General features: G+C 39.7%; 1 protein-coding gene and 1 pseudogene across 1 annotated transcript; one reads left to right on the forward strand and one right to left on the reverse strand.

The window, feature by feature from the left end:
* Positions 1 to 1,170: 1,170 nt before the first annotated feature.
* ptges3a (prostaglandin E synthase 3a (cytosolic)) lies at positions 1,171 to 5,354 on the forward strand. The gene is made up of 8 exons (XM_086069765.1): positions 1,171 to 1,315; positions 2,257 to 2,370; positions 2,459 to 2,528; positions 2,610 to 2,708; positions 4,133 to 4,222; positions 4,295 to 4,351; positions 4,766 to 4,793; positions 4,920 to 5,354. Coding segments are annotated over exons 1-8 (480 nt in total). The 5' UTR covers positions 1,171 to 1,313; the 3' UTR covers positions 4,940 to 5,354.
* A 10,348-nt stretch (positions 5,355 to 15,702) lies between these two features.
* Positions 15,703 to 17,221, reverse strand: LOC147178198 (uncharacterized; annotated as a pseudogene).
* Between the last annotated feature and the right edge of the window lie 3,178 nt (positions 17,222 to 20,399).

Genomic DNA, 20,399 nt, shown 5'->3' on the forward strand with positions numbered 1-20,399 from the left:
TAATATTTGATGGAATAACCCTTATTTGCAATAACTGCATCAAGCCTTCAACCCATTGACTTCATCAGATTGTTGCATTCTTCATTTGAAATGCTTTTCCAGGCCTTTACTGCAACCTTTTTTTGCTCTCAATATGACACAATATGTTAATTGAACTGCTGTCATTTGGGACATTTATAAATACAGTTGTGTGTCATCTGCATAACCATGGCGTTCTGAAGCATTTTACTCAAAGGTAACATATACAGTACAGATTGAACAAAAGGGGTCCTAGGACTGACCCATGAGAGACCCCACATGTCATGGCCATTCAATCAGATTCAAAATGTCCAATGGTCACAAAAAACCCTTTCCTCCAAGTAGGATCTGAACCATTTTAGGACTGTTCCATTTAAGACCATCCAAGTTTCCAGCCTGTTCAACAGTATTTTATGATCAATCGTGTCAAATGCTACACTGAGGTCCCCAATGGGCTCTTTGCACAAATCCACTACTTGCTGACCCAATAGCACTAGTTCATTTCCTGTCTTTCATGATTGGACAAACTGATTAATCCAGGTGTGCCTGACCTCACAACGACAATGGCCAGACGCTCCTGGATTAATCAGTTTGTCCAATCATGAAAGACAGGAAATGAAGGAGTGGTACTGAGTTCAGGAAGTAGTGGATTTGTGCAAAGAGCCCATAAAACAAGCACCGATACCTTCCCTACATCACTGTTCAATCTTATATCATTTAAAGTTATTAAATGACAGCAAAATGAGACAGATTATTTTAGAATAACAAGCAGTATTTATAACTATAGTATATCATGAAACAACAACAAGATGCAGTCAAGATCTAAAACTGCTGGTTCAACCGAGCAAGGGAAGTGATTTACCATTTTGACATCAGCTGCTCTATCGCCGAGGCTAATGATACATCTACTAAACACAGCAAAAAAGCAATTCTATGCTATATGTACTCACGAGCAAACATTTATGTCAACTTGTGCAACACCAAGCAGAAAAGTGAAGCAGAATCGTCGTTACTGAAGTCATGACTAATCAACTGTCACAAGATGGCGGACACCCTGACGTATGAAGTGGCAACAGGCGTGGTATCTATGTTTGTCTCTGGTAACGCCCTCAAGGAAACGGCGCGAAGTGCACGTCACGCGACAACACTAAAATCACGCGATGTTTGGACAGGTTGCTTGTCATCCCGTTCGCGGTTTATGTTTTACTAATCTTTGTGCTAGGCTTCACAGCTAGATAGCGCTTACTGTCGATATCGTGGTCCGACGGAGGAGTTATATTGCAAATACAGTAAAGATGTAAGTCTGGTGTTTACTATGTAGGCGTCATTGTTTAACGGCATTTAGTCGTCGCGTACATTGCTAGTTAAATAGCTAATGGGGCTAGCACGTAACACATACGAAATGCACGTGCCTGTCAGGACAAAAAAAAAAGCACAATATATCTTAGGTATAAATCAACAAACTTTCATGAACGAACCCGATTGGTGTATCATCGCATTACCTTTTGGAAAAAAATTCTCTAAAGCTGTGTGCTTACTGTAATTTCCTTTTTATTTTCATGTGCCTTAAGCTAATGTCAGCCAGGCAAAGGGTCATGCTCGCAAGCGGAAAGCAGTGTCACGATTGGCTCGTACTTTCACATCAAAGAATTGTTGGCAGTAATAAATTATGCTTTTATATGTTTTGAGTTTGTCGGTGTGACTACATCAGTTAAATAACTACACTTGTAGTAGTAATAATGAATAAAGGCAGTGGATATTTTGCCGTGAGCGGCAACTCTCCTGCTAGCGCTATTTTGCCGTGAACGGCTCTTATTGGTCAATCGCTGTACCGAGTCATGCACTGGGCGTGGTTCCTGCCTCGCTTAACCCTCATCTGTGTCTTTTCACGAAGTTTTAATTTTGTTTTGCCACTGAAGATAAGTTTAGGAAGATCGGCATTACCAGGCAGCCTAACACTAACCATAACCGTCAGACAGCATAGGCTGTTAGGCATTACCAGCCTAACCTAATCCTCAGGCTGTTCTTGGCACTGATGGTTCACAGCATATGGCACACCTATACAATCTAACATGCTTCAAGAGCTGCATTAAAACATTTACAAGCCTGAACAAAGATAACAATGTTCACCTTTGATTGGCACTGTCAGTTAATGATTGGAAAATTAGATGAAATTAGTCTTCTTAGTTGCGTGTGATAATAATATGCAGTGCACAACGGTCTCTGTGTGGTACTTAGGCAACCTGCAACAGCCAAGTGGTACGACAGACGGGACTCTGTCTTTATAGAGTTCTGTGTCGAAGACAGTAAAGATGTGCGTGTGCGTTTCGACAAGACTAAATTTGATTTCAGGTGAGTCTTTTCTCCACTGCTTGTCAAGTACTGATCACATCTAATTCAATTCTGTTATTAATAATGATCTTTTGTCATTTTAACACAGCTGTGCCAGTGAAACAAATGACATCAAACATCAGAATACAATGGAACTTTATGGGGAGATCAACCCCAAAGTGAGTGTCATGTGTATGTCGTGAGTTGACCTTGGGTCATGTGTTGCATGATCCCAAGCCTGAGTCTTTATTGTTGCACAGGAATCTAAACACAGACGCACAGACAGGTCGGTGTTGTGTTGTTTACGAAAAGCGGAGACTGGGAAGGCGTGGCCTCGACTGACCAAAGACACGACAAGGGTAACACTTGGCAACTTTGACTTGTTTTTCACAGATACAGTAACCACTAAAATCCAAAGCAATTTATTTACTCTCACATTCTACTTGACGTCTGATTCATTTTTGAGAAAGTTATTTTATTGCCTTCTTTATAAATATTGTATTGTTCAAAATTTGAACAGCTAGTAAAAATTCTGGTTATCAAAAGCTAGCACTAGTTATACAGTGGATTTTAAAAGTCTACGCAACCCTGGTCAGTATTTCTTGCGATTTAGTAATAATAATAATACATTTTATTTGTAATGCACCTTACATCTACAATAGATATATCAAAGTGCTACAATAATAAAAACAAGATTAGAACATCTAGGTAACGGTCACAGGAACACATAAAACAGATTTATAAATCAAAATGTATTTTCAAAAATCCGGTCGCGCCGTGCGAAGCTAACCGCCAGACCACCACGTGATACGAAGGCCAACTTCAAAATAAAAGCTTAACAAATAATACATGGACATCAATTCAATAGCCTTGGTAGGCTTGTATTTTGAAGTTGACCTGCGCAGTGCGCGATGGTCTGGCGGCTAGCTTGAGCCGTCCTACCCCAACGACCTAAATCAACACAACGCCATCCCGAAATCAGGATGTAGGCAGGATGTAAATCTTTGGTTAGTTTCCCCAAGGGGAAGTGGGTTGAACCTCGAGAGGCTTCACTGTAAGAGCTGGACCCGACCCTCTGTTGAACAAAATAATGTTCAAATAAAGCGAAAAGCCTTTTTTTTTTCAATGTCTTCTTTTAAAGTTCTATAAAATAAGTAGAGCTAGCCAACTCAAAATCTTCCAATTAGCATATTAACACTTTAGCTGTTCACGATGGGTACTCTGCAAGTCTCAAATGGCCAATAGTTTTCAGACTGGATTCGATTAAGAATTTTGCGCCCTCTGTCTGCGGATGTGATGTCATGCACGCAGTGCGTAGGTGAAAAAGGGAGTGTGCAGTTTCATTTTTGTGCAGTAGCGATTCAAAATTCGTATTTTTCATATTAGTAGTAGGTCATGCATCCAAGGGTTAAAAAAGCATGTTTTTACTATCGACTCCGTTATTGAAAACGTGGGACATTATGTCAAATTAACAATGCAGAAAACGCACAAACAAATTGATTACGATTTAAAAATGTTGAACACTGTTTTCCAAAGTTAAAGTAGACGTTTGCAGATCATTTATTTAGAAAAGCAAAAAGATAATTAGTATGCTTTCATGGAGGGCTACAGAAATTTGAGAATATTTACTGTTGAGAGGCCAAAATAGACTAGTTGTCGATTAATCGTTGCACATCGATGGCGAATGAAGTCGCACCTGACTAATGATGTGACAACTTTGAAGGAACGTGATGGCATCATTGCTAAAAACTGCACTTAAATGGACAACGTTTTTCTCTGCCAGTGCAACTGCCTCAGCGTGGACTTCAACAACTGGAAAGACTGGGAAGATGACTCGGATGAAGACTTAAACAGTTTTGACAAGTTCTCAGAGGTAAGAGCCTGTACATGACGTGCGCATGCACACACACACACGTTAAATGAAATTGTGTTGTATTGTTTCTAGATGATGAACAACATGGGAGGCGATGATCTACCTGACCTAGACTGTGCTGATGAAGAGGTGTGTTTTTTTTTTAATACACACACAGTCATCTGTATGATCATAATCACACTAATTCTTCAGAATCAGAACAATCTTTATTTGTCAAGTATGTAAAAACATATGAGCAATTTGTCTCCATTGTGATAATGTTGGTAGAAAATACATAATTTCAATAAAAACTCCGATATGTAAGCCGAAATGTCGAAAAGTCAAACTAGCAGTCACGCCGCCACGCAGGCTGACTTCAAAGTAAAAGCCCACTAAGGCTAATTGCTTTGGCATCCATGTATCATTTGGTAAGCTTTATTTTGAAGTTGGTGTTAGCGTAGGCGGTGTTACTTTGAGTATGTTTCCAGCTTCCCTGACATGTCTGAATGACGTCGGGACAGTAGAAAAAATGAGGAGGATTAATGTTTGTTTTGTTTCTTGCAGCACGACACTGCAGACAGCGATGATGAAAGTATGTATTGTTTTTCATTTTTTCAGTTATCTGTTTGACAAAAACGGACTTGAAACCATCTCAAGTTTTTTTTGTGGCGTACAGACCCTATTGAAACTATTGAAATGTTTGTGTCCTTTCCCCAAGAAATGCCTGACCTTGAATAGAAGACTGCACCCTGTAAGTGGAAGTGTAAAAGTTGGTTGCAGGCGGCGATAGAGAGAGAAGACCAAAGAAGATCTTGAAGCGGACTGAAACCACCACAACACAGGAGGTGTTCCTCTTCTCTTCTTCTGCGTGGACTTAATTGTTGTGTTGTGTTCTTCTCCATCCACTTACATGACTGCACAGGGATGTCTTACTCCACTTTGTCCTTTTAACTTTTCAGTCAAAATGCTCCTTTTCCAGACGATGTTTTTTTTTTAAAGGACACCTTTCTCTTTTAATATTTTGTAATGCAAATTGCACTTATGTTTGATAATATAAAAATGTTTTCCCCATTTGTATTTCAACATCTACAAATATTTAACAATAACCGTTACGTTTATTTCAGCCAATGAAATAAAGTTATTTTGCAAAGGACATCCTGTGTTGGGAGTGGTACAGTTTTGGCAAACTTTTTTTATTTATTTAAATTTTGCACTTTGAAACAAAACGACACATGCACACACACAACACACAAAATACTTCTTCCATTTGACTGAAATTATTAGGAGCACGTATTGGATGTTCAACTGATGTGTGTTCATTTGAAACACTAAGACAGCGCTTGGAGAGCCTTGCGTGCGATTCTGTATTCATGTTGCTTGTTCTTAACTGCTGGATTGACTCGAAGTTTCTAATAAACTTGTCTCACTCTCTTCAACCAAAGTCTCACTGACTAAAATACTTCACTTGCGGTTCTTACCATTTATCTAATCACAACAGTGATGTGTCACAACTCATAGGAGACATATGAGGAGAGTTAATAAATATCCATGTCAAGTGTCGCAAGTGTGAAATGAAATCAAAAACTAATGTAACCCTTTGAAATGTAACACCCATAAAATACCACCTAGGAGAGGATGGCGGCTAACGTAGCAGTCTCTATCTTCAGTGCTCCTTCTTAGACATCACAAAGAATTAGGTTCAAATCCACCACACACCGAAGAACAGAAGATCTAAACATTATTCATATTCCTTCGTTGACAAAAAGTTGGTCTGCAAGCTAGTCAGAAAGAGTAGCAAGTCAGCGACCTATCAAAATGAAGGCAGCAATGGCGTTAAACATGGCTTAACAGAAGACACATTTGGCTCAGTCAGTAACTCGTAGCATTGCTGCAGCTACATTAATTTATACAATTTATACAATGTTAGTGTAGTATACTAGTGTCCAAAATGTCACCGCACAAAAATTGTAAAAGGTTTCTGTTGTGTTACTGTCTCAGATGCTACTTTTAATGTAGCAACAGAGCTAACCCAAACTCCACTTCTAAACGACAGAAGATTGTCATACATGTTTTTATATTGCACACGTGTATTTTATTGTTGTACAACATTACTGTGCCCTTTCAAAATAAACCAACGCGCCACTCTTGGGTCGTTGAGGCTAGTGTCAATTTCGTCAACGAAAAATAAACAAAAATACATTTCACCACACAAAAACTAAACTAGACTTGACTAAAACCCTCATTAATATATAATAACTGGGACTAAATCAATTTGCATCGCTCCAGCTAGCTAGCTAGCATCAGGGGCTTAAGTCAAACTGTGGCAGGGTTTTTACTTTCTGGACCTGGATTTGTCACCTCTGGTTTTAACTAAGACGGCGGCTGGCGTTATCGTCGCCACCAGAAACATGTGACCTCCACTTGAATACCAATGTTGTAGCGCAGCGCCACTGAATGCAACGTAACATAATTACCGTACGTGTGTTATACACGTAACGTTGGTTTGTCTGAACAATTAAATAAGGTGGATGGAATCATCTGATTTCTAGAAATATTAAATAACAAAAGCCTCCGCGAATTTTCAAGTCAGAATATTGTTAGAGTAGAGAATATTTGTATTCTACTCTTTGCGTGTTCAATTAACTGAATGGTGAGATTCTGGTGAAGAAGTCCCTTTGCAAAGGTATCAGAAGCTTCTGATGACAACAATTGAACTCACTCAAACAGTGGTCTGTTCAGATTGTGTGTCCCTCCTTCTGCTGCACATCATTATTTATTGAAAAGTGGGTGAATACGAAAAGTCTCCTCCCATCAGCAAGTTCAGCAAGTTCCCAGGAATACAAATCAGATTAGAGAAAAACAATAATAAATCAGCCTGTCTCTTCCGACCGAGACCGGTACCAGGCTACACTCCCTTCTAGATAGCAGTGGAAGAGAAAACCCGTTGCCCTTCTTTTCTCATGAGAGGGACAGATAAGAATACAATACTATTCATTGAGCTACACAGCTATAACTAAATCCAAAACGGCTAAAATATAAATTGAAACTAAAAAACAATGTTAATAATTTAACAATATGTATACAATATATTTTGACGGGCTGCTGTCTGTGTTGCTCACTTAATTTGACAGTCATGCATATTGCTGTGAAATTATGACTGTTGACTGAACATTTAGTGATGAAAGCTCACTAGATCAGGATTGCGCACAGTCAAAAGGAAAATTATGTCAAATTTCCTTTCAATTTATTAAGGTTGGTTTACACAATACATTTTAGCACTTTGGCTCCTTTCCTCCCTTTTGTGCGATCTGGCATTTTATTTTACTCTGATCATCCGGTTGTCCAGTTACTTTTTTGTTTGTTTGTTTGTCAATCTTTATTATTTAATTTAATCGACCAAAGAGATGTGAAATGAAGACGAAGACTTGATTTAGACATCTAAATAAAGTCTAAATACAAACTACACAGGAAATTATGCATTCATAAAACGTACAGTTGTTTTTTGTTGTTTAATATTTATTTGATTCGATTTTATCATCTTGATTTGGGCTAAAATATAGACCAAATTATAGATGGGATAATTTCGGTCTAAACTCATAGACGTCTAAGGCTCAGTGGGCAGTTGAAAACAAGTTTGAGGATATGCTGTAATAATACACAAACGATTAGACATTTTAGAGAAAATCAACCGACTTCCCCTCCCCCCTTTATTAATCCAAAAACCAGCATCCAAATCTTTCTCCATAGAACATGAGAATTACAAATTGAGCACACAACACAGAATCGTGCATTTGAACAGGACAAAAAGAAAACAAAAGAAAGAACTATAATCAGACAATAAATTCTTCAAATGATCAAATACCAACAAGGCTTGCTTTGTTTTAACCCTCCTCAATGTACTTCCAAAACTTTCAATTTCCTTACAGGAAATCAAAAACAAAGGTCGACATTTAAATCAATTGACTTTGAGTACATTTTACATGCATGGACTGTTATGTATGGCCGTCTGTACGTCGTGTTGTATGTTGAATGTTAAGATAAAACATTTCGACATGTTTTGTATACTGTTTTAGTTCAAATTAATTAGTCAGTTTAGTTATCTGTTTGAAAAAATTGTTAAAAAAAACATAAACAAAACACAAAACGAGCTATACAAAGCGAATAAACTAAAAGTGACGTGGGAAAAACAACACGTGGATACCAATCACTCAAGCGTGAAGCTGAGGAAACACAAAACTACTGAGCAAAAAAGGCTCAACGCGTGGTTAACAATCACTCAGGCAATAAGCCGAGGAAACAACAACATAAAACTACGTGTCAAAAGACTCACGTAAGAAACAAGAAACGACGCTAGAGATAGGAATTTGGAACACAAAGTCAGAATAAAGCTCTTGGGCGAGGACGTAGCAAGGTCAATACTCCGACGAGGAGTGTCGGCAGTTCCAGTCCTTATAAAGCGTTGATTTGTAAATGAGAAACAGGTGCAGCGCAGGAGAACACGTCCCTCTACTTAATCAGAGACTGAAGAAAAACAAAAACACAACGCAATGAGAGCACAACCATAACAGCTCCACTCGCAGTGGACGTCAGATGTTACCGGGGGAGCTCCACTCGTCCAGCGTTTGCAGCTAAACCCTCTTGCGTCAAAGCATGGACATTAGCTTAGCATCAATATAGACACATCGCTCAAAAGGAGTGTGTCGTAGCTACCTATTCATATTTATGACTGTTGTTTATTCAAGTAATGTAGTCCTGTGCTTGTCTCTTGAAGATTTACAATCTTGCAAACTTTTCAATTTCACGCTTCTTTTTAAAAAATATATTATGGGATGGAATAGAGGCAACTCCCAGCCAATCGTAGTGTCATCCCTCATTTGCATGCGGTCAGGGGTGAGCTATTAAAATATTTTTAAGATGGTAATAATAATTTGAGCAATTGATTGTTTTCTACAATGATTCAGAGGGATTGTCACACTCTTGTCATTTTTAGGAATAAAATCCGATGACATCCACCATACACGTTGCCTGTCTGCGCTTCCATCAAATGCACCAAAATCATCCTACTTTTGGGTAGTGAAGAATTTAGTTAACTTTTCATGACCTAATTGGCGATGCGCTGATGGACACAGCAGCATCAGTGTGCTGGAACGACTAGAGAAGCGTAGTATTGACTGACGTCATGGGATTGCAAGTCGGCACCTCATGGTGGCTCAACTTTCCAGCGGACTCAGCTGTATTTCTATTGTGTTTGCACCGTTCTTTTGTTATTGATGAACGTCACCCCCGGCTTCCTCTAAAGTTATTTGTGTAAGCAAGACGTATGCGGAAGAATTAGCTCAACACTTCTTGCAGAAGTACACATTGAAACATTTGATTAGTGGAATCGATTGGTTTAAAAACATTTACCCATGTTACTGCCCGGACTGGACTACATGGCAACGTGTGGTCTAAGGTAGGATGGCTCCCAAAACACGAACATTCTTGCGTCTACTGTACTTTCGTCTTTTATTGGTTGCTCTGTGCATTTATCAATTGTGAATTTGAGGTAAAGAATCTCAGGTTATTTTTAAACTAAGTTAGCTAGTTCCCGGACCATGCTAGCTACTAGCGCTAGCATTTTACAACACTTTAACAACAATTTCAACTTTTGGGTTGCTGGGAAAGGAAAATAAGAGACCTTATTTGGAGAGACCACCAGATCTATTTTTAGCCAGAGCTAGCCACGGCTAACGGCTCACATATCACAATTGCATTATCGTAAAAGCACTTTTACCATCTTACAATGACACTTACCTTAATCAAAATGGTCAGAACACACTTTGGTCGACTTTGTCCTTTCGATTTATCTTTGCAATGTTGGACACCTCTTTGTCCGTTCCCATTCGACAGAGGTGGGCATCGTCATTGACTGGAATTGATGATTGATGGAAGTGCCCACCTTTTGGCGTGTGATAATGCTAAGCCTCACAAAAATACACGGATTGGAAAGTACCGTGTGTACAAGTAATCTTGCTTCACTTGGTGCTCAGTCTGTGCATTTTTTCAAGGCTTCACATTATCAAGCATTCGCTGAAAGTGCTGAAGCACACGCCAAAAGGTGGGCACTTCCATCAATCATGAATTCTAGTCAATGACGATGCCCACCTCTGCCATTCGACATTCCATGGACCCGTGAACGGCACACAATGTGGGGCACATGACGTCATGTGAATATTATCTATAGCAAATTTGCAAACAAGCTAGAATAAACTTGCTCCGCCTCCAGCATGAAATTTAAGATGTGCCCGTCTTAAGTCCCAGGACAATCTGTTAAAAAATTGCCAGATGCGCTGGCGGTGCGGCAGCTGTGTCAGATGTGCCGATTTTTACGTCATGCGCCTGTCTATGGAAATCAGCCTAAAAACTTTAAAATGACAGTGTAATGATGTTGAGGCGAATTAAAAACAGAGGGCTCAATGAAGGGTTCCGAATTTCCTCGCTGTCGCAGCATTGGACTTTGGATCGTTGTAACTTGATTTGTGAGAATTATTTTGATTTCAAAATGTGATGAAATGTTGATTGACTACTATAACAATTTGTCAGGTTTGTATGCTAGTCACAGGCAAAAGCAACACAATACATTGTGTAAAGGAAGCATTTGCATCGCGTTGCATTGCGGAAATATCAGAAATGCCCGGCTGTTCGGAATTTATTGCTCACCCGCGCAGTCTGTAATTTATTGTAAAGCATCTTTGAGTGTTTATAAAAGTGCTACATATATTCGAGTGGTTCTTCTTTCTTCTTATATTATTATTATTATCATTATTATTAGTAGTAGTGTCAAATAAGCATTGAGTCTTTGGGTGTCCGGAATTGTTGTAGTTGGTTGGGCACAACGCTTACTTAAAACAACAAACACAAGATAAACATGGAGAAAGTAGTAGAAAGTGTAGCTGCTAGCAAGCAGTTTTGTGAGACAAAAGCTTGGGTGAGCTCAGCACAATTCTTTCAAACCCGCCGCCCAGCATCCAGGCTTGTCAGCAGCACGCTCAATGCGAGTGCCCGCTGTCACCGCTCCCTCACCGCCTCTGGATTTTCTAGCGCTTTATGCGGTCTGAGCCTGCCGGGCTGTCCGGCACACACAATGCAAACATCCGTCTAATCACTTCTGCTGCCAAAAGGGCCGTTTATGAGCGTCCACATAACCATATGACCAAATAAAAACTAAACATCAACATTCAAGCAATTAAGCCAATTTTTCACTCATAAACTCTCATTCAGTTGTTGTTTTTTTATCTGGAAATTTTTATTAGCATGCATTCTCAATTCCTTTCATTTGTTTTGGAGAAATCAGTAAAATGTCCCCTCAGAATTCCAATATAGCCACACCCCCATTCCCTCTCTTCTAATGTCTTGGTGGGAGTCAGCGCAGGGACTGGAAAAAAAATTCAAAATCATTGTACATACATTGACAATAATTTCCAAAAATGGCTCATTTGGCACCAACATTTAAGTAGACATCTCTACTTATCAGCACCTCAAAAAATATAACAAGGATTCGTCTCGATATATCTGATTTATAAACGAATGAGGAAATTAGCAGCTTTGATGGCGTTGCTTTCTGTGATAAATCCCTAAGATATGAACACAATGTATTCCGAGAGCTTTTTCTTTTTCTTGTATTAAAGGATCTTCTCGAAAAGTAGAAGCCAAATGTCCGTTTGTCACTTTTTTTTAAAATGCGCATGCGGAAGACCATCCTTCCAGCTCTCCTGCTTCTCCGGGGGAAACGCCTATCAAATGTAGTAAACGTGCGAGCTCATCTTCATCATCATCATCATCTTCATCAGTCTCTTACGGCTCTCAGTCAGTTTTAAAGTATGCGGTGAGATTGGTGGAGCTACAACGATGAATGACTGAATCTGAAGCTCAGCGGCTACATGCTACAAACACTCGAAGTGCGCATTGCATGAAGGAACGAGCACGCACGACGTCAAGGCAGATTGATTGACGGGCTTGAGAATCAATCGTTTAGTTGATCCACCCGGAAGACGCAAAGGCAAAAGATCCTTGAATAGAGATCCTGACGTCACGTGACTATTTCTCTGCACACGTTCCCCTACGCCAGGAAAGTATTGGCACAGCGTCAATGGGCTACAATAGCGAGGAGGGCAAAAAATAGCGCTTATCCGTCAACTTTCTGCCCAAGAGCATTGACAGTCACTTTGATGAAAATTACATTATATACATGCGCGAGGTAGACAGGTTGGATTGCCGATAAAGTGTCAGGAGTTTATTTATTTATTTATTTATTTTCAACTTGGCAATGCTGCTAACGTGGAATTACCCCCGCTCTTGTCAGCGAGTGTTTTCAAATCTGATCATTCAAAGGCTTTACAAATTTGTACAATCTGGATTTATTTCCTCTATATGTGTGGTCAAAATGCCATTGAAGTTAGCAGTTTCACGCAAGTCTTGCAATGTTATGTACGTTAGCAAAATCATCCTAATCTGCTTCCTCTTCTGCCAAGACATCGACAAGGGCTTTGGGCAGTGTTGGCAAAGTCCAGTCGTCAAGGACCTGAGTTCTGCATGTTTTAGAGGTTTCCCACGTTCAACACAGCTGATTCATATTTAAGCTCATCAGCAAGCTCTGCAGGAGCTTGATAATGATCCTGATCATTGAATCAGGTGTGTTGGAGTAGAAAAACATGCAGGACTCAGGCCCTCGAGGACCGGACTCTGACACCTGTGGCTTTTGGGGATGACGTCACCCTCAAACCATAGTGGTTCTAACTTGCCAGTCTCTGTGTTCATGTGAAATCCATGGTCGAGAGGGAATAGGATCTCAGGGTAGTGCACATTATTCCAGTCACATAGCTGGAAGTTGACTTTTCTTATGTGCTGGAAGGGTCTCTCTGTTGACCTCTCCACCTTCCCACCTTGCAAGAGGGTCCTCTTCCAGCAGGAAGAGTCAACTTCCGGGTACAGCAGCTTGCAATGGCTGAAGTAATGGCAGGAAATAACAAAACGCAGGAGACACGTAAATGTAAGTATGCTAATATTTATTGAATATCATAGTAATGATAGTGGTTTTATTCAATGTTCTATACTTTGGCAGAATTTGGCACAATTGTGTGTTTTAGTAAACGCACGCTATTGTCGCGTCCGTTACGTCACAACCAGCAAGCAGCTGCGGCGGCTCGAGGTGACGACATAGCGGACTGGATAGCGATAGTATGTTCCCAAATCCTAGAGGATTATTTTTTTCTTGGTCTCCCCAAAGAAATAGAAGGGAGAGATAACCGAGACAAAGAGTGCAGGGTGAATAGGAAGTAATGGGATTGGGCCAAAGTGTCTATCTTATTTCAAACTTGTTTTATAACAAAAAAAAACTGAAAAGTAGGGTGTGCAAAAGTATTCAGATCGAGACATACCCCAAAAGACTTGAAGCTGTAATTGCAGCAAAGGGGGGTTCGACAAACTATTAATTCAGGGGGAACAAATACTTTTGCACACACTACTTTTCAGTTTTTTTGTTGTAAAACAATCTTGAAATATACATTTTGTTTTACTTCACGATTGTGTGCTACTTTGTGTTTAACTTTCACATAAAATTCCAGTGAAATATATTTGTTTGTGGTCGTACCGTGCCAAAATGTTAAAAAACTCAAGGGGGTACTTTTGCAAGGCACTGTATGTGTCTGGAAGAGGGCTCATGAGCACTACCCAGAGATCCCATCCCCTCTCGACCATGGATTTCACATGAACACTGAGACTGGCTAGTTAGAACCACTATGGTTTGAGGGCGACGTCATCCCCAAAGCCCTTGTCGATGTCTTGGCAGAAGAGGAAACAGATGAGGATGACTTAGCAGCTGATGAAATCCATACAAATATGGATGATGATCAGGAAGAAGAGGATGATTAAAATTAAAAAATTAAATTTTATGGTTAAGATGCACTCTATTTTATACTGTATTTCTCCATTTGGCTGCACAGAATGTTAGCCTATTGTTGAGAAATGTTCACCAGTCATTTTTATTCCTTGTCAGGATCTTGTTCTTTTTTAAATGTCCTATTTGGTTCTCGGATTTTGTGTGGTCATGTTTAAGGTTGTGATTGTGAGTGTGGATGGTTGTTCGTCTCTGTGTGCCCTGCGATTGGCTGGCAATCAGTTCAGGGTGTGCCCGAAGCCAGCTGGGATAGGCTCCAGCGCCCCCCCGCGACCCTTGTGAGGACAAGCGGTTAAGAAAATGGATGGATGGATGTTTAATGTTGCGCATCGATACCCTGGTCCACCAGTTTAATCCCATTTGAAATGGCAATTCTAGAATTTTCTGTTTTTTTTCCAAATTAGGGTACAGTGGATTATTTTGGCCATAGCTCCTTTAATACTTCAGATAGCAAGCTCATCTTGGACTTAAATTGAAGGTTATAAATGTGGGAAGTTTTTAATATACATTTGAGGCAGTGAGATGTACAATAAAACGTTTGAAATTGATTACTTTTGATAGTAATTTGTCAGGCGGAGAGACATTTTTTGGTCTTTTAGGGTATGTTGAGGGTGATATTTGAGAATTGAAATACAGGAAGCCTATGATAATTTTCCTGCTAGTTCCCCCATGTGTCAGGATACAAAATGGAAATTTTTATGCAGTTGCTGTACCTTGTCAATTGCAATTACACAATTTTGCCAGAAGCTTTTCCCAAAAAGGGTGTTTTTTTGGCCCCTGTGACCAAACTGCCCCTATCAACTTGTGATGGCCCAAGGTCTGAGAAAACATGGAATAATAGTAAAAAAAAAAAAAAGTTATAAAAAACATTTTGAGGAGTGGACCTGGCTCCCGGCCTAATAGGGCCACCGGCCACGCCAAAATCTTGTGTTTTGCTTTATTACCTAGCTGCCAGCGTGAGGACTAAGATTAAGTGCAGATTCAGAAATGAGGGCTACACCGCAGCATGTGAACTCATGTCTCACAAAAACCAATCAGATTAAGATTATGGTCTCTAATTAGGTCATTACTAGCAAGGCTTTCAAAGAAAGTTATCTAATATTTATAAGTCCGAGTTTGTAGGTTGTGGAGTAGGTTGATTTGAGCTATTCACTACAGGATTCCATGTCATATTATTATTAATAACTTTGCATTTCCTGTGTATCATCTTGTACTTCAAGCAACTATAGCTGTGGCAGGGGTTTAATACCGTAGGAATCTGATCGATAGATATTAGCTCGTGAGAACTTTTAAGTAGGCACTGTAGAATCGATATGACCAACTAAGGAAGAATCGTGAACAGCCACCTCAGTAGAAAACAAGTCAGTATGTGATGCAGTAGTGGCTAGTGAACCTGAAAGTAAAGCGCAAGGCTCTTCTCTATATTAAAATAAACTATTGCATGAGTCTAGCATAGCGCTAGTTAGCTCTAGCCTTACAGACTCCACACCAGTTCTAACAGGTTCGCTAATCTCCTGTAGCCCGGCCTGCTCTAATGTGTACTGTCATGGAAGGCTCAAACTGTAATCTAAATTTCTAGAGTGATGGCGCCTTCCCAGTTAGGGTAAAAACCATCCAACCTCAGCAGGTTGCGTCGCCCCCAGAAGGAGGGCCAATTATCTACAAACTGCAACCCCTGTTTGCTACAAAAACTAGCCAGCCACGATTAAGCGAGAATAATCTGCTAAACCTTACATCTTTGCCTCTTGCTGGCAAGGGGCCAGAGACAATTACTCGATGCTCGCTCATCTTTCTGGCTAGTCCTAGCTATGTTCTTCTTTGTTATATCTGATTAACTCATCCTAGTGTCACTGAAGCTGGCATGTATGACATGTATGTCAGACTAGCTAGTGTTGTTTGCCTTTTGCTGGTGTCTAAACCTGTTGCATGTGAGCTCCCTAAGACTAGCTTCAATGTCAGGCGCTCTGGCCCTAGAAAAATACATTATTGTGGCTGGGTTCTTAAACTCAATGTTACAGGTGATGAAGTCACCTATAAGTAAAGTGCGGGAGCCAGTAGACCGAGGTGAAGTGAGACTAGCTAATAGTGTTAATTTCGTCAACGAAAACATACGTTTTTCACTGGACTAAAACTAGACTAGACTAAAACCCTCATTGATAAACAATAAGTGGGACTAAATCAGTAAGGGTTTTCGTTGACTAATGACAACAAGACAAAAACATACTTAAAACAAACTGGACTAAAATCTATGGACATTTTAGTTCATGAACAAACACGAGACGAAAATTACTTGATTTTGTAAAATCTTGTTTCTGCTAATCTGTCACTGTGACACTGTCATGTGACACCCTCCCTTTCAAATCTAGCGAGTGCAACATGCACACATGGATTCATAGTGAAAGGTTACCAAAAAAAAGTTAATTATAGTTATAATGTAACATTGTTCCAATGGTTATAATGTTCCAATAGTGTTAATCCGACCGCTAACTAATACTGGCTAATTTACTAGCTCGTAGCATGGAGCCATAGTAGCCACTTGTTGATATACTGTTATTGTGTGTCAAGTTGTTTTTTTATCAGATGAGAGAATTTTTTTACGTGAAATAGTTTTAGATCCGAAACAATCTGCTGACAAAAATATATAAAGGGGTTAAATGATTGTCCTAACTAAAACTAGACTAAAACTAGACACGGCTATGTTTTCTTGGACTAAAATAAAGACTAAAATGCAAGATATAGTCGACAAAAAATTTACTAAATAAAAACGTGATGAGGTTGACTAACTATGATAAAAAACTAACAAGTGGTATTGAAATTGGACTAAAACTGAGAGTAAATTTGAAAATGGCATATAAAATGAACACTACTAGCTAACGGGCTAAATCTGTTATGCGTCTGAACAGGCTCACCGCAATTAGCAAGCCGTTCAGGGGCTGCTACTAGCTGGGCTAGTCGGCTATACTCCCGCTATCTGTTGTGTCCGCCACATCTACAGGTACCAAGGTATTCTGGATTAGCTGACGGACATGTCCCGCTAGCAGAGAAAGCCTCTCAAGGAGGAGCGTGCCAGTGATGCACTAAGCCATACTTGCATTTAATCGGTCAGACATTTTGGGAGCGAAGGCTGTTCAGAAAGTCAAGCATCAAAGGACCCCTTGCTGATGTCCGAGCAGCGGTACGGCCACAGACGGTAAAAATTGACTACTCTGTTTGTGAAAAAAGGTGAAAACGTGGCATAGACCCCTGCAATTCACAAAAAAGTAGGGGTGTCACCATGTCCAGATCAGCTATTGATATCAGATATCGGTTCGAAATCAGCCCCCCCAAAAAATTTCATCGGATTTCATCGGTCTATACCCAAAATTTAACATTTATAATATATATCTATATTAGCAATTTAGCACTCGTATACAAGCAGTCCATTCCAGACTCCGCTCCAGCAAAATCTCGATCTAGTATGCAGAGACTATGTGATCAAAACCATCTTTATTTGATTCAAATGCAGTACATTTTCATGTTAGAAGTTAAATTTATGTAACACAAATGTTTGGAATTAATGACTCATATTTTCTCATACGTACTGTTGCTGACTATTGTTCTTTGTTCAATAGCATCACTTGATCAAGTCTCTTCTAACTTTTTTCTAAATAATAAAATAAATAAAAGTATGTATAATTCCTGCTGATATCATATGGCATCGACATTGGTATGGGACAGTATGCTAGGCTGCAATATTGGTATCGTATCGCAAGTGAAAAAGTTGTATCGGGGCACCTCTAGAAAAAAAACGAGGAGTTGACTAAATGTCCCCCCAAAAACATCTATAATTGGGTAAATAAACCAAAACCATGATCCAAAACACTTAAACATACTGTAAATTCTAACTCTTACAGCATTAGTGTTATAAAATAAATGGCTTATATGTTATTTGATTTGGAAAAAATGCACCAAAAGTATGAGGACGTTGGCATGTATGTCACTGTTTTGCATCCTGTAATAATGGAAAATTTCAAGCAATAATGTACTTTGCTTGATTTTGCTTTTTTTGTAGCCACTTGGCATAGCAAAAACATACAGCCAAGACTCTCCATAACTTCCACAAATAACCTAGGCTTCTCCCCGACATGCGACGATCGTAGAACAGTCTTCATGACTCAACGTCAACATATTTGCTTGACAACAGTTAGCATGTGCCTAATAGCATCTAGGGCATTGCAGAAAGAGCACAAAAACCCACACAAATAGCTGAGTTTTCAGCTTATAGCTGAGGACTGTTTTCACATAAAACAAAAAAAAAGGAAACAATTCTAGACAAAACTTGCTAGTTTTCTAGACTACTGCACATTTCCATGTGACCTCGAGTTAGTGGACATGTCAACTTGCTCCAGAGACTCACATTGGAAAAGGAGAGGGGGAGAGGGCGGCGGGGGGTTAATTTGGGACCGCAGAGGTAGACACAGGGAGTGGTGGGTAGTGATGAGTTATTAACATTGTTTTTCAGTTTCAATTTATATTTTAGCCGTTTTGGATTTAGTTATAGCTGTGTAGCTCAATGAATAGTATTGTATTCTTATCTGTCCCTCTCATGAGAAAAGAAGGGCAACGGGTTTCTCTTCCACTGTTATCTAGGGAGTATAGTCTAGTACCGGTCTCAGCCGGTCGGAAGAGACAGGCTGATGTATTATTGTTTTTCTCTAATCTGATTTGTATTCCTGGGAACTTGCTGAACTTGCTGAGGGAGGAGAGAGGGATTTTCTTGTATTCACTGAGTTGCAAACAAATGTACTGTGGGCTGATGGGAGGAGACTTTTCGTATTCACCCACTTTTCAATAAATAATGATGTGCAGCAGAAGGAGGGACACACAATCTGAACAGACCACTGTTTGAGTGAGTTCAATTGTTGTCATCAGAAATTTCTGATACCTTTGCAAAGGGACTTCTTCACCAGAATCTCACCATTCAGTTAATTGAACACGCAAAGAGTAGAATACTAAATATTGTCTACTCTAACAGTAGACAAACTGCTTCCACTGGAATAGATTGTTCGCCCAGGGCGCGAATCTAGCCAGGACCGCCCGGTGCCTCTGCATCCATAGGTGTACACTGGGAAATATATGACTACTGCTAAAATATAATAAACAATCAAAACTATTAACTCTTTGACCGCCATAAACGTTATAAAACGTTTAGCATAAACCTAGGGAAGGGCGCCGAGGACGTTAAAAGACGTCCCCTATGTTTTTTTGTTTTTTTTTTGGAAACTGGTGCAGGAAAGCCTTGGGCAGCTGTGCTGAATATTTGTTTTTTCTCTGAGTGTGTCATTTCAGAAACTGATGTTTGAGTTCCAAGGCAGATGAGGGTTTGATGGCCTTCACTGATTACAAACTGCGAACGGGATGCGCCCCAGCTGCTGATACGTTGTATTTGCAAGTATTGCTAGTAGCTATTTTGAAGGGGTATTAAAAAAAAGAAAAGAAAAAAAGGCTGTTTTTTACGAAACATTTTTGAGAAAACAGGAAGTGAACTGTCTTGCTATGATCCCATTTCCTCAGTCTGGCATTGTAGTGCATTGGATCAGCCGGGTGCATTCGTTGGTCGAGGTGAGCGCCTGGAAGGACCGAAAATGTGTCATCGGGTCCACATTGCAGACAGCGTCTGAATGGATGTGGCAGAGATCAAAGGTCAAAAGCCGCAGAGCACAGTCTTCTCCTCCTGTGCCTAAAAAAAACATGATGCTCAACTTCCACAATGCCCAGTGACTGTGTACAAGCCTCATTACAGAGATGTCTCCTCTCATCGCTGATGCCTGAACTTTGTCTGACACAGCCGTCGCCCTGAACATTGACTTTTGAAAGCTGGTGGTCTGACTAGGATGCGACCCTTCAATCGGTGAAATGCTGCACGGTATATGCAAGGCATTTTTAATGTGTTGAATGGGGAACTGTGATCTATAGCAAGGTATTTCAGGAAATTGAAAACGACATATGTGAATTTGAAATGAGGGATTGAGAAAATTTATTTCAATCTATAGCCTGCTAAATTTTTGCCTATATTTTTGGGAGAATCAGTTTCTGAATTGGTACAATGGGAATTTTATTAATATGATATGATACGATATACTTTTATTTTCCCCGTGAGGAACTTTTTCCTGGACTTTGTCCAGCTGCAGCTACAATATAGAAAAAATAATAGAATAAAATGAGTAGTAACAAGTAAAAGACTAACTAAGAGTTTGATGGTTAATTTTAGATATTTTTTTTTTC

Source organism: Leptonotus elevatus, chromosome 2 (genome assembly GCF_054856555.1).
Source record: "Leptonotus elevatus isolate MCC_2025b chromosome 2, RoL_Lele_1.0, whole genome shotgun sequence".
In the NCBI taxonomy this organism is placed as follows: Eukaryota; Metazoa; Chordata; class Actinopteri; order Syngnathiformes; family Syngnathidae; genus Leptonotus; species Leptonotus elevatus.

Excerpts from the sequence above, each read along its gene's own strand:
- ptges3a (XM_086069765.1), top strand. Across the intron at positions 2,371-2,458 it reads AAGACTAAATTTGATTTCAG|CTGTGCCAGTGAAACAAATG; the intron begins GTGAGTCTTTTC and ends ATTTTAACACAG. Across the intron at positions 4,352-4,765 it reads TAGACTGTGCTGATGAAGAG|CACGACACTGCAGACAGCGA; the intron begins GTGTGTTTTTTT and ends TGTTTCTTGCAG.